Genomic DNA, 13,989 nt, shown 5'->3' with positions numbered 1-13,989 from the left:
GTACTATGTGTGCAGGGGTGTGTATACATCCAACACAATATAAGCTATATTTAGATATAAAGACACTGAATCATTTTTACATTTAGATTCTGACAGAATCGTCAAACAAGCAGTGACATGGTAACACTTTGGTTTGTTACTGAAGATGCAACTAACTCAAAGAGTGTGCAATTGTCAGTGATTCAGTTTCCATAAATTTTGCAACAGATGATGTCATTCATCAGACTTTCTAAAAAAGCTTAAACGTTTCTGTCCAAGCTAAATTACTGGACAGTAAATCTGAGAACCTCACCATTTTAATCAAGATACAAGTAAATGAATGTGCAACTTTAAAAATAAAAAATGCTGATATGATTTTTACACTAATCTTTGTCTTCCTGGAGCACCCCTACCTCAACATGTATCTGGGTGACGTGAAAATAAAATCTTCCATAAACAGCGGTGTTGACAGTAATAGCAGTGCTTGGCAGAGGCCCTGTACGGTGCACTGATAAAGGGACAGATAATAATGGAGTGATGGTACACTGTCAAGGTGATTGTGGTGAACCTGTGTAAAAATGGCACACATGTATTGACTTTATCGAAGCTGTAAGCCAGGACAGTAAAGCAGATTAAAAGGCGGTACACTCGATGTTATGATATGACCATTTTGATGACTTCAAATTCAAATCATAAACATAGGGGGGCTGTAAAATGACTGGGGCAGTTAATATAGTAAAAAGTTTATGACTTAAATTGCCAAAAGAAATATTTTTATCATGTACAGAGACATCAGTTCAGTTTATTTTATTCAGACAGTTGTAAAGTAAAGAGCACAGACAGAGGAGTGAAAGTTATCTCAGCTATGGCTCACAGGGGCTCCAGAGGCAGCAGACTAAACCGTTCGATTATCTCTGGGCAAAGCAAGAAAAATATTAGCCCACTATCTAATAATAGATTTGGCACTGAATGCAGCAGGTTAAAGCAACAGAAAACGGTTTAATGGCTTACCAATGTTGACTTAACCTTTGACCTTAATGCCTGTAAATGTCAGAGGCATGAATTTATCAAGTGCAGTGGACACATTAAGGCCCAAAATATGGCAGACATTTGTAGATCTGTCTACGTTTGAGGACTTTTCTCCATGCTGCCGTCCGCACTCGATATAAAGATGGTAAGAGGGTCAATTATATAACCGGAATATGTGCCAGGGGAAAATGGTTATCATACCTCGAGAAATGCTGTCAGCATCAAAGGTCATGACTCAAGGGTACTGTGCCATATGTTGCAATTTTAGCACAGATACTGTGACAGTTTTAAGACAGTGATTCCCAACTATTTTGGCTTGTGACCCCTTAAACAAAGCATTGTCTACTTGTAACTCCTCATCCCAGGTTATGGCCTTCTTGTAGAGAGAGAAATTGATAAACGACTTTTACTTCTCAGATTGTTTAATTCAAAGGATTTTTGGAAGAGGGAAGTGGTAAATGTAGCCATATTTCATGAGAAATTATATATTTGTCCAATTATATTGAGAACTACTGACAGCCTGAGTGAAATTCTTCTATATGTTCACCGAAATGGCAGATTTATTTGATCCTGAGCTAAGGATTTTGGAAGGAATTCGTGTGTTTCAACCACTTCTTCTACCTTAAAACACTGTATGGAAACTAGATTTGTGGGAAAAAGTTCTCAGAAATGAAGAGTAAAGTCGTATTTCAAAAACTACTGATATGGTGTACTGGAATGTGGTTAATTTCCATGACATCTGAAATACACTAACTCTCTGTTTAGGCTCAAATTCTATCTATGTTGGACTATAATGTGAAAGAAGCGTTTTATATGTCCGCTGGTGCTACATTTAGGCTGTTAATGAAATAAACAGCTGAGTGTGACTGCCTATTACTGGAAATAATATCTTGTGGCAGCTATCATCATCCCAAATACACTTCGGCACACTACTGACTAAGTGTGTCAACTTGGTAAATCATCAATGGAAGTGATATCACTGACTAGAAATAACTTTGCAGCACTTTAGTTTTAAGTAAAGATGGAACAATGTGAAACCACTCTGGTATGAGACAGGATTGTTGCCTCGTGTGCAATGGTGACAGTCTGAGTCATGAACTACTGTAGAAAGAGATCACCAAAGCAAGAGAGATGAATCATTGCATCAAAAACTTAACAAAAATATCACCACAAGAATATGTGTGAGCCAAGCCAACAATCCTTCCTTAAACACATATATTTAAAAAATATATAACATTATACCTCCATCTCCAGTCAAATGTTTGATCAGGAATTGATCAGCTGGTGATTTTGTAACACAATGATTGTGTAATTTCATTCCCCAGTTGTAAAAACATTACACAAGCTATACAATCTTGGAAATTTAATACCTCTAGAGTCACTCCCTGCCTTTCTAATATCATTGTTGAACTACAACATGAGTGTTTGATCTTAAAACAAAGTTGGTAATGTTTGTTTAAGTTACAGGGATAACTATGATCCAACTTTACCCCTGAAGTGGGACAAAAAAGAGAAGTCATATAAGAATAACCTCCAGTCACTTACGAAAGAGCAAACATGAACTTGGATCGAGGCCGATGCAGTGAGGACTACATCATCTGCCAAAAAGAAGCCTTGGGGAAATCCACATATCATTTTGATGTATAATTATCAATTGAAATAAATTAGTCCTTGTCCTTAAAGTGGGATTTAAACCAGTTTTCCAATCTGTCTAGTAATATAATGTCTTTCTTAATGTTGTGCATTTGGTGAAATGCATTGAAAATTAACATTCATGTGGGACTTGGTGTTAAATTTTTGAATGCAAAAAATCACAAACAAATATTCCGAAATTTTCGTACTCCTTTGTAAAAGAGACTGTGTCTCAATAACACTTTACTGTTAAAATAAAGGTTAAATAAATATAAAAATCCCCGGTGTGAAAAGGAAAAAAAAACTCTGAACATTTGTGTACAGAGATAGTCATCTCAAAGAAAATACAAGTGATGATCAGAAAGAGCAACATCAGTCATCAAAACCATAGAAAGCAAATCCATAGTTACCCAGTCAAAATCAATGCAGATGATAGACAACAGTTCAGCAAATATGAGAAATATTTAGGTTGCCTGTAATTTTTTTTAAAAATGCAGCTTGGTGCGAGGAATTCAACTAAAGAGCAACATATTCAAAAGAAGCAGATCTCCCATGAGAAATATGCTTGCACTGGAAATAAAATGGCATTGACTCAGTAAGATAAACTGCTGCACTGTTATCTTAGTCTGACCAAGCTTTAGTTAAAAACAAAAACTGAAAATAGGTCCATGCAAAATAGGAGAAAGAGGCATATTGGGGGTAATAGAAGTGGGGCAGGGACCCTGTCTCTCCTAGGCATCTTCTCTGGTGTTGAATTATATACCAGCGATTTGAGATGCAACAGTGGCATCCATTAACATCACATCAAGTTCCTTAATCTCTGATCTCAGTTTGTTAGAGATGTCCCTAAGAGGGGACGTGGGAGGAGACAGATGACAAACTTCTGGCGACCTTGCTGACCTCATCAGTTTTGTCAGGCCAGGCAGGAGAGAGCTGTTCTCTCCTTCTTCGTTCTCAGCAAGGTTGGTGTTATAGAATGTGCTTGGTTGGGGTGGAGACAGACGAGGTGGCCGTGGGGTGAGTTTAATGCCAGCATTAACAAGCGCTTCCATTTTATCAGTGAATCGCCAAAAGGGGGGGGCAGGGGAGAAGGTGCTTCTGTTGACCGTAGGCAGTGCTCCAGTAATAAAAAAAATTGGGCATCCAGGTTTTGCTGAGCAACGTGTTGATCTCTAGGAGTCTGCTGAACCTGTTGATCCCTCTGTTTACCGTAGGCAGTTGTCCAATAATAAACAATTGGGCTTCCAGTTTGTCCAGACAATTAAACAGTTTAATGAAATCCTGTATCAGCAAGTCTCACTGCTCTCTACAAATGTCACAGGACGATTATAGAATAATTTCAATCATTTTTTGGGGGGGGGCGTAAATTATCAGTTCAGGGGTTTTTTTATGTCACCACTTACGTTTGTAACAGGGGTGTCTCCCACAACCAGAGTTACAGGTTGAATTGTCTCTTTAGATGGTTTTTGCTTTTTGTTTCTGCCCTTTTCTGTCAGCTGGCACGCTTCATAATATTACATGTCTAAACTTATCTGTAGTCATCTCCACTCCCGAGAGATTTACTAATAGTTCAAACTTGTTCTCCAGCTGTGATGTTGAGGTTGACTTTAGTCTGTGTTTATGCCAACCTCTGTCCAAGGTTGAAGTTGTCATTAAATGTTATTCTGTGTGGAAGACCACAGTCATGGTATCATTTCAGTGAGTCCTTTTGCAGTGAGTAATTTAGAAAAAGCTGTCTACTTGCATCTTGTCGAGTTGACAAGTCGAATGATGAACTCACTTACCAGCGGAAGATATTGGCATTGGAGTGACGTGGAGTTCAGAAGACTTCTCCAGCACAAATATCTTTGTGTCGAGTTTGACAATCTTCTGTAACAATGTATTACAGTCCATACAGACAATCTAATGTTTGTACAGTGAATATGAGCCAGTTTTCAGTAAGGCTGACCCCCAATAGTCGAAGATTCGATGCTTCGATGGGCGGAGCCTGATTCGACTGTCAATCTCACAGTCGAAGCTTCGCAGTGAAACAAGGATCATGCCATTTTGGCGATATGTGAGTGCTCAACGTCAGATTTTACATAGAACTACCAGTTTTCTCCCAATAAGTTAATATACAGCCTATTACAATATACATTTCAACGTTTAATGCTGTAAATAAACATGTAAATGCTAACCGTCTCTTGGCAGCGCCTTCTTATTTAATGGACAGATATGGCAGCAACATCGATCTTCTCCTTCAACACTCGCAAGAAATCGAATAATAGAAGAATAAATGAATATCTCCCAAAATGTTGATCTATTCATTTAAGTAATATAATGAAACGGTTCAATTTCTTGGATAGACTCAAAATTGTAAGTTAACTCAAGTCTGTAATGGAATAAGTCTGGCAGTTTAATTGTGCTATTTTGTTTAACTGAATGTGATTTTATAAAGTCTTTTTTTTTTTTTTTACAAGAGCTTAAGGTTTGCTTAATATAACTGTTCTATTCAGGACCATCTAACTAAGAAAATTGCTATGCAAATAATAGTAAAAAGAAAATAATATGTCTCTGTAGTTAGTGTCCATGTTGGTGTTTTAAAGTCAAGTGTTCTTTAAGGAAAACAAAGGAAATAGGAAATAACTCCAAAGCTTCCACAGCAGAAGCTTATACCAGTTAAATTCCTCACACTGTGTACCCAGGGGCGTCCATTCACGTAATCCTACATTACACCACAGTCAGATATTAGCCAGGACCTTTAGAGACTTTGTTCAACACACAGAAGAAAATTATGTTGATCTATGATCCATTTTGAAGGCTGTCTTTATATGTTTATTTAATTTGATACGAGCCAGCTATTGGATTTTGTACAGAAGTTTATGGTCCCCAGAGGATAAAGCCTACTGACTTTGGTGATCCCCTGGCTTTTCCTCTAGTGACTCTCTGAGACTGACATTTGTGGTTTTTAGTGAACCTAGTTTTGGTAGACATTTTTGCCCCCCCTCAGGATTAACTGTAATAATTTTGGTGATCGCCTGACTTTCTTCTGGCGCCATCATCAGGTCAACATTTCAATATGTCCAATACTTTGGTTTATGACCAACTCATGACAGTCCTATCAGCCTCAACGGTCCTGGGTGTTTAATGCTAATTAGAAAATGCTAGCATGTTAAGCTAAACTAAGATGGCAAAAATGGTAAATGTCACCTGCTATCTAATATATCTGCTACATTGTGAGCATGTTAAGCAGCCAGAATGCTTCTTGAGGAAAGCCTTGTCAGACGGTCAAATAACTTCGGAAACCCCCACCTCCAACTAGGGATGCACCAAATGTTCGACCACCAAAATTAATCGGACAAAAATAGAAAAAAAAACACTTTCGGTGTTCGGCCTAATAAGTCAAAAGACCGAAGAAATTTTACCAAGCAATTACGCTGACAAGTTGGCAGTGTGGATGCATTTTAAAGTGTCCAAGAAATATGCAACAATCGCAGTTTGCAGACACTGTTCTGCTGAACTGTCTCCTAGCATATCCACTTCATCTGTGGCTGACTTCTCAGACAAGGCAACAAACGGTCTTTGAGTGTTTCTGTCACTCGTTTCTGAGAAGGCAATTAAGCTAACCACACCTAAATTTGGAGTGCACATGTATTCAAGCTGTTATGGTAAATCCACTGAAACGGACCAGTGCGAGCTCACAGGCAGGTTAGCGACTTTATCTTGTCATTGTCTCATTAAAAGTAAATGGACACATGTAATTTACTTTACCGGACCCTCACGGGCCTCAGACCCACCCGCCATAGTCTCTCCAAATCCTGTGTATTTAATTTATGCAATGGTAAAAAAAGGCAAAATAAATGGGAAAAATGTGAATGTAGCCTACTTGATCGGTTTTCTGCAAATTTTTTCATTATATTCGCCAAGAATTGGTGCATCCCTACCCCCAACTCTTTTCCAATGGACAAAAAGATTTAATCAGACCATGATCTTGCAAAATGATGGATTTTCTAAAATATATATCATACAATGATACAGTGTATTTAAAAATGTAATGCATTTTTTGTCAGCTCTGAGTCCCTGATCCTTATTACTCTAACAATTATCCCGTGAAGCTTTTGTCCTGTGTCTATTTATTCTTTTTGGGGAAATGCAATAAAAATGCTCGATTACACAAACAGCCGCCCTGTAGCCATATCAGCTCTAAAGTCATATCAACAAACAACACTCCAGTCAAAATATGCCAACTACAAATGACTAACCAGCTGTTTGTAGTGACTGGACCGGGCTGCTGAGCTTTAAAGGCTTTAGGACAACATATACTGAGGGCTAAATTGAAAACAATGTAAGGGTCTTCGATGATTAACATGTGATTATCATACCCTTTGTACTGAAACGTTATCAGTGTCATGTGCAAAAAACACAAGGTTTAGTACATATTGTATAGATGCATTGTCATTCTGCTCAGACAGTATATTCCTCTTTGGCACTAATGACAAGAAAATATATTAAATTCGCTAATATTCGTTTGATGTACTGAGATTTTATTAGGGATGCAACTAATGATTATTTTCATTATCTATTCATCTGCCAATTATCTTTTTCTATTCAATAATGGTTAGTCAATAAAATGTCAAAAAATACAACAAAAAAATAGCAATTTCCCAGAGCCCAAGTTGACGTCTTAAAATGTCTTTTTTTGTTCGACCAGCGGCGCAAAACCAAAATGTATTCAGTTAACAATAACACGAAGACAAGCAGCAAATCCTCTCATTTAAGAGCATGGAACTAGAGAATTTTTTTTTTTTACGAAAAATGATTGAAATTATTAATCGGTTATCAGTTATTATTCTTTCTTTAATGTTCAATGATTTTGATTGCCAAATCATTCTGAAAGCGTCTTCACCCAAACGTTGCTTAAGCAGTGCATTGGATATTTGCTGAGGCTGCCTCCGCCATAATAACCAAACAGTGGTGAGCAAACTGTTGCATGTTCACGCCATCCTGCTTTTCCCCTAACTAGTTGGTCCATTGTTTCAGATGATAAATGCGCAAAGGCAGCATGCAGCCACTTCCCCCACACCTCCAGTCCAAAACAACATATTTTCACCCAGTCCTGCCAGCTTTCTAGCGCAAAGAGGGGAGGCCTACCTCATGTAGAAAGGGGATATTGGCCTCTCATCTTCTTGTGAGCTGAAATGAAAACAAACACATAAATTATTAGCTTGCAAGATGTGGCTATTAAGTGCTATGGCATAAAAACTTTAACCCCCACCCCCCTCAACACTTCATGTCACTGGGGCTGAAAATAGGAGCATAAGGCTGGCTTTTGTCTGCAGAATAATAGCCACGCAGTGCTACAGATCAGTGCCTTTGTAGAACTTGTCTCGGATAATTATTATGAACAGAGAAATAGGTACTGCTGCTACTGGATTTGTGCCAGCAACACATGATAAAATTATGCAACGATAAGAGGAACTCCGTGTTTGCACTGAATGGTGAAGTTGCTTAACATTTTCATATCCTGACACATACAGGTTAAACATTTCATAATCACCTAGTCTTGTTTGCCTAAGCAGAGCTGAATACTGTTTTATCTTCTCTAAAGTCAAAGCAGGAAGAAAAACACTACAACCAAACCTGAACTGTTAGACGTTCTAACACATAAAAAAGTGTCACATCAAGGCTGTCTTTATATGTTAAATTAATTTGATGTAAAAAAACCAGAGCTATTGTTAATGTTATTACTAACACCAGTGCTTTTTCTGCTATGACAAGTCAAAAGGTCTGCTGTGAAAAAGGAGACACAGGGTGACCATTCATCACTTTAAACCCCTACTGGGACTTTATTTGGATGTTCACAAAGAAACACTTGTCACAGGTGAAAACATGAACCCTACCAGTGCTCTCACTTTACAAATATGCACGAGAAAGGATTTGGACAAAAGGTCAGGTTACTTTTTTTTTTTTTAGAAACCTGGTGAAGCTGGTCCATTTTAGACATTTTTGACACTTTACCTGCTTGACTGAGTATTTATCATTTAGTGAATGACAAAAAACTCCAAAACAACTTCACTTCAAGTATGAATAACATTTCACCCTCCAATGGAGTTAAAACAACTGGGCGATTTATCGTCTTGTCCATAGACAACAACTGTTTTGATGATTGATTAATTAGTTAATTTGCAAGTTTTAAGCAAAAATACCCTTGTTTCACCTGCTCACTGTTAACAATAATGTTGTGCTTTTCTGTGTTTTATATAACTGTAAAATGAATATTGTTTACTTTTTAGGCATGTGATTGGCAAAGGACAAAAAAGCAGGAAAATATACTGAGACCCCCCCCCCACACCCTGATAAAACTGGCAGCGGCTCTAGTATGGCATATGGATGGTAAAGCAGGACCTGTAATAATAACTTATGTAGCAGTGGGAATCAAAGACAGGTGTCTAATCAATTGAGTCTATAACTAAATAATATAACTACAAATTAGTTCAGTTGAAGTTAATAGATTATTTTTAATGAATAACAGACAGTAGCAAAGGTCGTTACCTGTTTAAGACTTTGGTGACCTAACTGTCAAAGAAACAATAACATTATTCAGGAAACATAGATCAGACAAATCAGTCTCTTGTCTGTTGGTTGATAAACTGTAGGAAAAAGTTCAAGAAACTTGACAATGATAGCGGTGGGGTGTGCGCGTGAGACGAGAACGACCGCGACAGTTTCACGATATCGCGCCCAGTAGTACACAGAAGTCGTTGCCATGGTTACCGGAGCGGTTGCCTGCCTGTCTGTTGAGTTATGACGAAAACGCCTTTACAGATAAACCCCGTCGCAGGATAAGCGGTTGAAGATGGATGGATGGATCCATAACAGCAACAAGATGTATGTTTTTTACAAAACACAAGTTATAGGCTAGGCCTAAAAATTCTCGACGCCACTGGCTGAGATAAAAAAAAAGCAAGTAGGCTTAATCCCTACTTTTGAACTAGGCTAGGCCTACTGTTTTTCTGCACATGTAGCCGTGAGTCCAAGCATCACTGGCAGTGGCGCCCGGAGTTTATTTCTAGAAGTTTCAGTTGCTGTGCTGCTTCAGCAGATGCTTCAATAAATTCAATCTAGAATTGTTCGCGGTTGAAAGCTTTTTGCTGGTCGCACAAAGTTTAAAACGGACAATGTTCTCTGCATCTTAGACTGTGACACAACAATGGCAGTAACTACTTACAGCTGTGAAAAGAACACCTCTCTCCCTCTTTCTCCATTCTTCATTTAGCTTTTTGGCTAAAAAAACAGCTGACAACATATGGTCCGGTGCCCTGACCTGCAGCACGTCATTCACGTCGGGAATGGTGCGTTCAGTAGCGCAGTAACGCAGCGTTTCTTGGAATAGGGAAAAGTAATGTTATTACTGCCCAACACGTTACGTAACACTGATGCGCGAGAGTGACTGGGGTACACACTGCGTGGAACTGGGCAGCTGAATGCAAACAAACATCTTTGTTGATACTTGGAAATGAAAAAAAAAGTCTTTACACACGTCAGCTAATTAAAGAAAAAATATTAGTTGCTGTGTTATTAATTGCTGAGTGGTTTATATAGAATCTTCTAAATAATGACTGACTTACAGTCATAAATATTTCAAGCAAAGTTGCCTGTCATTTGTACTATATAAAGTTCAGCACAAGCCAAAAGGAGCAGTCATGCAATATTGTTGATATCCAATATAGCAGCATTATTTATATGATATTAACAGTGTTACTCGTTTTGTTTGATGTCTTTAAGAGGAATAGAAAACAGTCAGCATCAACCCTGAAACAATTTCTATTCTGAGATAACTTTGCCTGCTATGCTGTGATCAGTCTAATCATATGTTGTAAACATTTTGAGTCTCAGATGTTCTAAAATACAGAAGAAAGAGTTGTTGTTGAGTGGAGCATTCAGAGACTGTTAGGTCATCCGGTGTGTTTTGGTACGTGGCGTGCCTTCATGTGGCTTACTGTAAGGGGTAGGCATGTCGAGGGGAGGGGCAACCACTTTGGCCCTTTGGGCAGCACCTCAACAAGTTCAAAACGAAGGATTTAGGTTTCAAGTCAGGCATGAATTAAAATGGGGCAAAGTTTGTAGAAGTCTTCTTGAATGACACAGTCTACAGGAAATGTGAATGTGTTCCCCCAGATGTTTTAAGTGTAGTTCACTACAAACACTACAACACACAAATTCTTTTACAGCCTCAGTGGTGAATGTTTTTCTCCCCAACACTCATGTTCTTAACTGGTGTTACACAGTTTGTCAAGCGTATTAAAATAATGTGTGCCGTCACTGCCATGAATTGCAAAAGCGGAAATCCTGCTTACCCACTACCTGACTGAGGGGATAACGAGAAGCTTTGTAAGGGTACTCGGAAAAGGACTGATCCCTTCGGGATAGAACGGAAAATTGCCTACGAAAAAATGGTAAATCTGGACAAGCTCCACGTTTCCAACATTTAAAAAATGTGTAGACAGTGGCAGTCTGGTATAGTGGATGCTGATCACTTGAAAAAATCCTCCAGTTGGCTCCAGTAATCTTTGGCAGGGTCCCTCTCCTTCCGCCCTGACCTGCCTTAATTTTTCCAAAATCTCTCTACAACACGCAACAACACTTGCTGAAGCTAATTAAAGTTCTTATTAAATCTCAAATGTGAACACTATTATGAAGGTGTCATCGCTATGTCTTTGGCTCAATGATGACAATTACAGTTGTGATTAGTTGTTATCTTTTCTCAGATAGGTTAGTAAATAGGATTTTCAGTTCAAGCTAAAATACACAGCTGGTACTGCAAAAAAAGCTAGAGAAGACTACTGCAAAGGCATATCTAAAATGCATGAACTCTATAGTGAAGTTATTTTTTGCAATTTAGCGCATTCATTAATTAAGAGCCAAGGAGGATCAGGGACCTGTACAGAGTCCCCTTGTGTGTCAGCTCCTCTGTCTCCATCCCTCCATCGGCTTTTAGACGGGACATTCTTAGAATACCTCAGAACACAAACTGTGTGGCGGTCAAGACCTAAAGTATTTGCTGGATAAGCCTGGCTGAGCTATGCAAGGTATATGCTCAATCCATCAGAGTGTGTTAAAGACACAAAGCCATCATGCTTTAGGTTTTAAACTAAAGCACAGAGAGACCTGCTGACAAATGTAACTATGCACAGATGTGACAGTCTTCAGTTCTCACATGTATCTTGTTTTGTGTCAAGTGTCTTTATCATGACCGTTCCCTTTGCTACAACTTATAGACATTTAAAGTGAAATGACACATAGAAAAACATGTTTGATTAGCAGGAATACCAGTGAGAAGAGTTTAGAGAACTGATTTGGATCTGTAAATCTGACACAGCCATGTGCTTCATACCATCAAAGACCTGATGTCAGCTCACCTAAAGTAGTTAACCTAAAATAGGTAGCATCATCAAGACATTAGCAGTGGCTAAAATAATTCCACATACTTAAATTAGGTTTGTATATAATGATTATTTTCATATCAATTAATCAATTAGACTGTCTTTAAATGTCAGAAAATATTAAAAAGCACCAATCACAATTTCTCAGAGACCCAAAGTGACTAAATAAAATAATAAAAAGTCCAAATTTACTCAGACAAAAGCAATAAATCCCCAGGGAATTTTTAGATCTTGCTTGAAACGCGAGTAACGATTATCAAAAATGTTTTCGATTAATTCTCTGACGGTCAACTGATCGATTAGTAAACAGGATTTTCCGTTCAAGCTAAAATACATGTTTTGGGAGCACCTGCAGTCATCCTTTCCTATCACCATCCAGCCAAGTATCCGACTTTCTGTTAGGTCTGTCACTGAACATCAAGCTTATCCAAGATGCTTCAGCTCTACCAAGTGGAGGGGGGTCTCGACAAGAAAAAACTGAAGAAGCCTCTTGGATGAACTGTGAATATGTTCAAGAATAAACCAACGAATCTGGTTGGCTTTGACTTTGTACATGCTGTGTCCACAAATTGTTGTAAACTGTTTTTAATAACTGTTAGACATAATCCTAGCCATTCAAAATAATCCACAAAACATGAATACTGCGCACCATTTAGTATGACTTCATTATATAGACTGACCTACGTACCTAAGTATCCCTGTTTGGGGAGACCAGGGTTGGTCATAATTTATGTTAGAACATTTTAACCAGCAGTAAATGAAAGGCTAAGGTCTGGGCTATAAATAAATATTAATTCTAGGCAACGATTAAAATTTTTAATCGCGATTAATCTCATGATTTTCTTGCGATTAATTGCCTTGTTACGCGTAAAACTGAATAATGAATTCTAAAGTAGTGTATTGCGCAATTTTATTTTAAATGTATTGCAATATACACAAAAGTGCAATAACATGTGGTTTGCAAACACTTTAAACAAATAAGGTGCTTTTCACCAACAGTATTCCCTTTACACAGCAGCAATAAAATAAAAGTACTTACTTAAAAAGTTGAAATGACATTACAAGTTGCGGTGCACAGACCAGCATTGAACACAGGGTGCAGATGTTGGTTTCGGCGGTTTGAGTTGTTTGATAGGCTGCGTCATTAACAAGCAAGCGGCTCACCTGCTGCCGTGATAACGGATCGCGGACAGCGTAGTCTGCCGAAGCCTCCCTCCACTGCTTGTTTCCGTGGGTGATTTGCAGGCTGATCAACATCCTGCCCCTCCTGTGACCCATGGTTTGACTCTATGTGTATTCAGAGAAAGTGAGCAACGGACTTTCAAAATAATAATAATAAAATAAAAACTGCGTTAACGTGCGATAAAATAATTGTCGGCGTTAATTAATTAATGCATTAACACGATAATAATACGTTAACTTGCCCAGCCCTAATAAATATGTTTTAATTTACGCAAATGTTTTCTAAAATGGATAATTCATGATTAAAGTCATGTTGTGCCAGGCATCCCAGGGTTGGATAAAGCCCCACATTTTTTCTTGAAATGGGCCCCCAGATCCCTAAGACCGCCGCTGCCTGTGTCCTACACTAACACACTAATGCACAAGCCTCAAAAGTACAGAAAAATCAATTTGTTCAGCCAGCAGGTCCTTGCTGTAAATATGTGCTGTCAGGCTTTCAGGCTGATGGATGAGACTTCCTGAAAGACGGCCAACAATACAGTTATATCCACGGGGAACCTGCACTCACACCACACTGCAACGTTCCTCACTCCCACCTGTTTCCAATGGGCTTCTAAGAAAGCCAGTGGTTACATCACAAGATTCGTTGAACCATGGCAACTCTACACAAAAGCCAGTATGCATCCCCTACGTTCTACTACGCAATGCAGAGAACATAATAAGTTCACACAAGGCTGCTATGTTG

At 38.5% G+C, this 13,989-nt stretch overlaps 1 protein-coding gene across 5 annotated transcripts in view; it reads right to left on the bottom strand.

The window, feature by feature from the left end:
- fam13a (family with sequence similarity 13 member A) overlaps positions 1 to 13,989 on the bottom strand; it is a 62,283-nt gene that overhangs the window by 22,236 nt on the left and 26,058 nt on the right. For all 5 annotated transcript variants that reach the window (XM_038713170.1, XM_038713171.1, XM_038713173.1 and 2 more), the window contains exon 9: positions 7,771 to 7,812. In XM_038713170.1, the coding sequence (XP_038569098.1) occupies positions 7,771 to 7,812 (42 nt within the window). The remainder of the gene's footprint in view (positions 1 to 7,770; positions 7,813 to 13,989) is intronic.

The sequence above is a fragment of the Micropterus salmoides genome, unplaced genomic scaffold (genome assembly GCF_014851395.1).
Source record: "Micropterus salmoides isolate LMB-PRFRI ecotype aquatic unplaced genomic scaffold, ASM1485139v1 Ms_hic_scaffold_12, whole genome shotgun sequence".
Taxonomy (NCBI): domain Eukaryota; kingdom Metazoa; phylum Chordata; class Actinopteri; order Centrarchiformes; family Centrarchidae; genus Micropterus; species Micropterus salmoides.
This window is presented reverse-complemented; position numbering and strand designations above follow the sequence as displayed.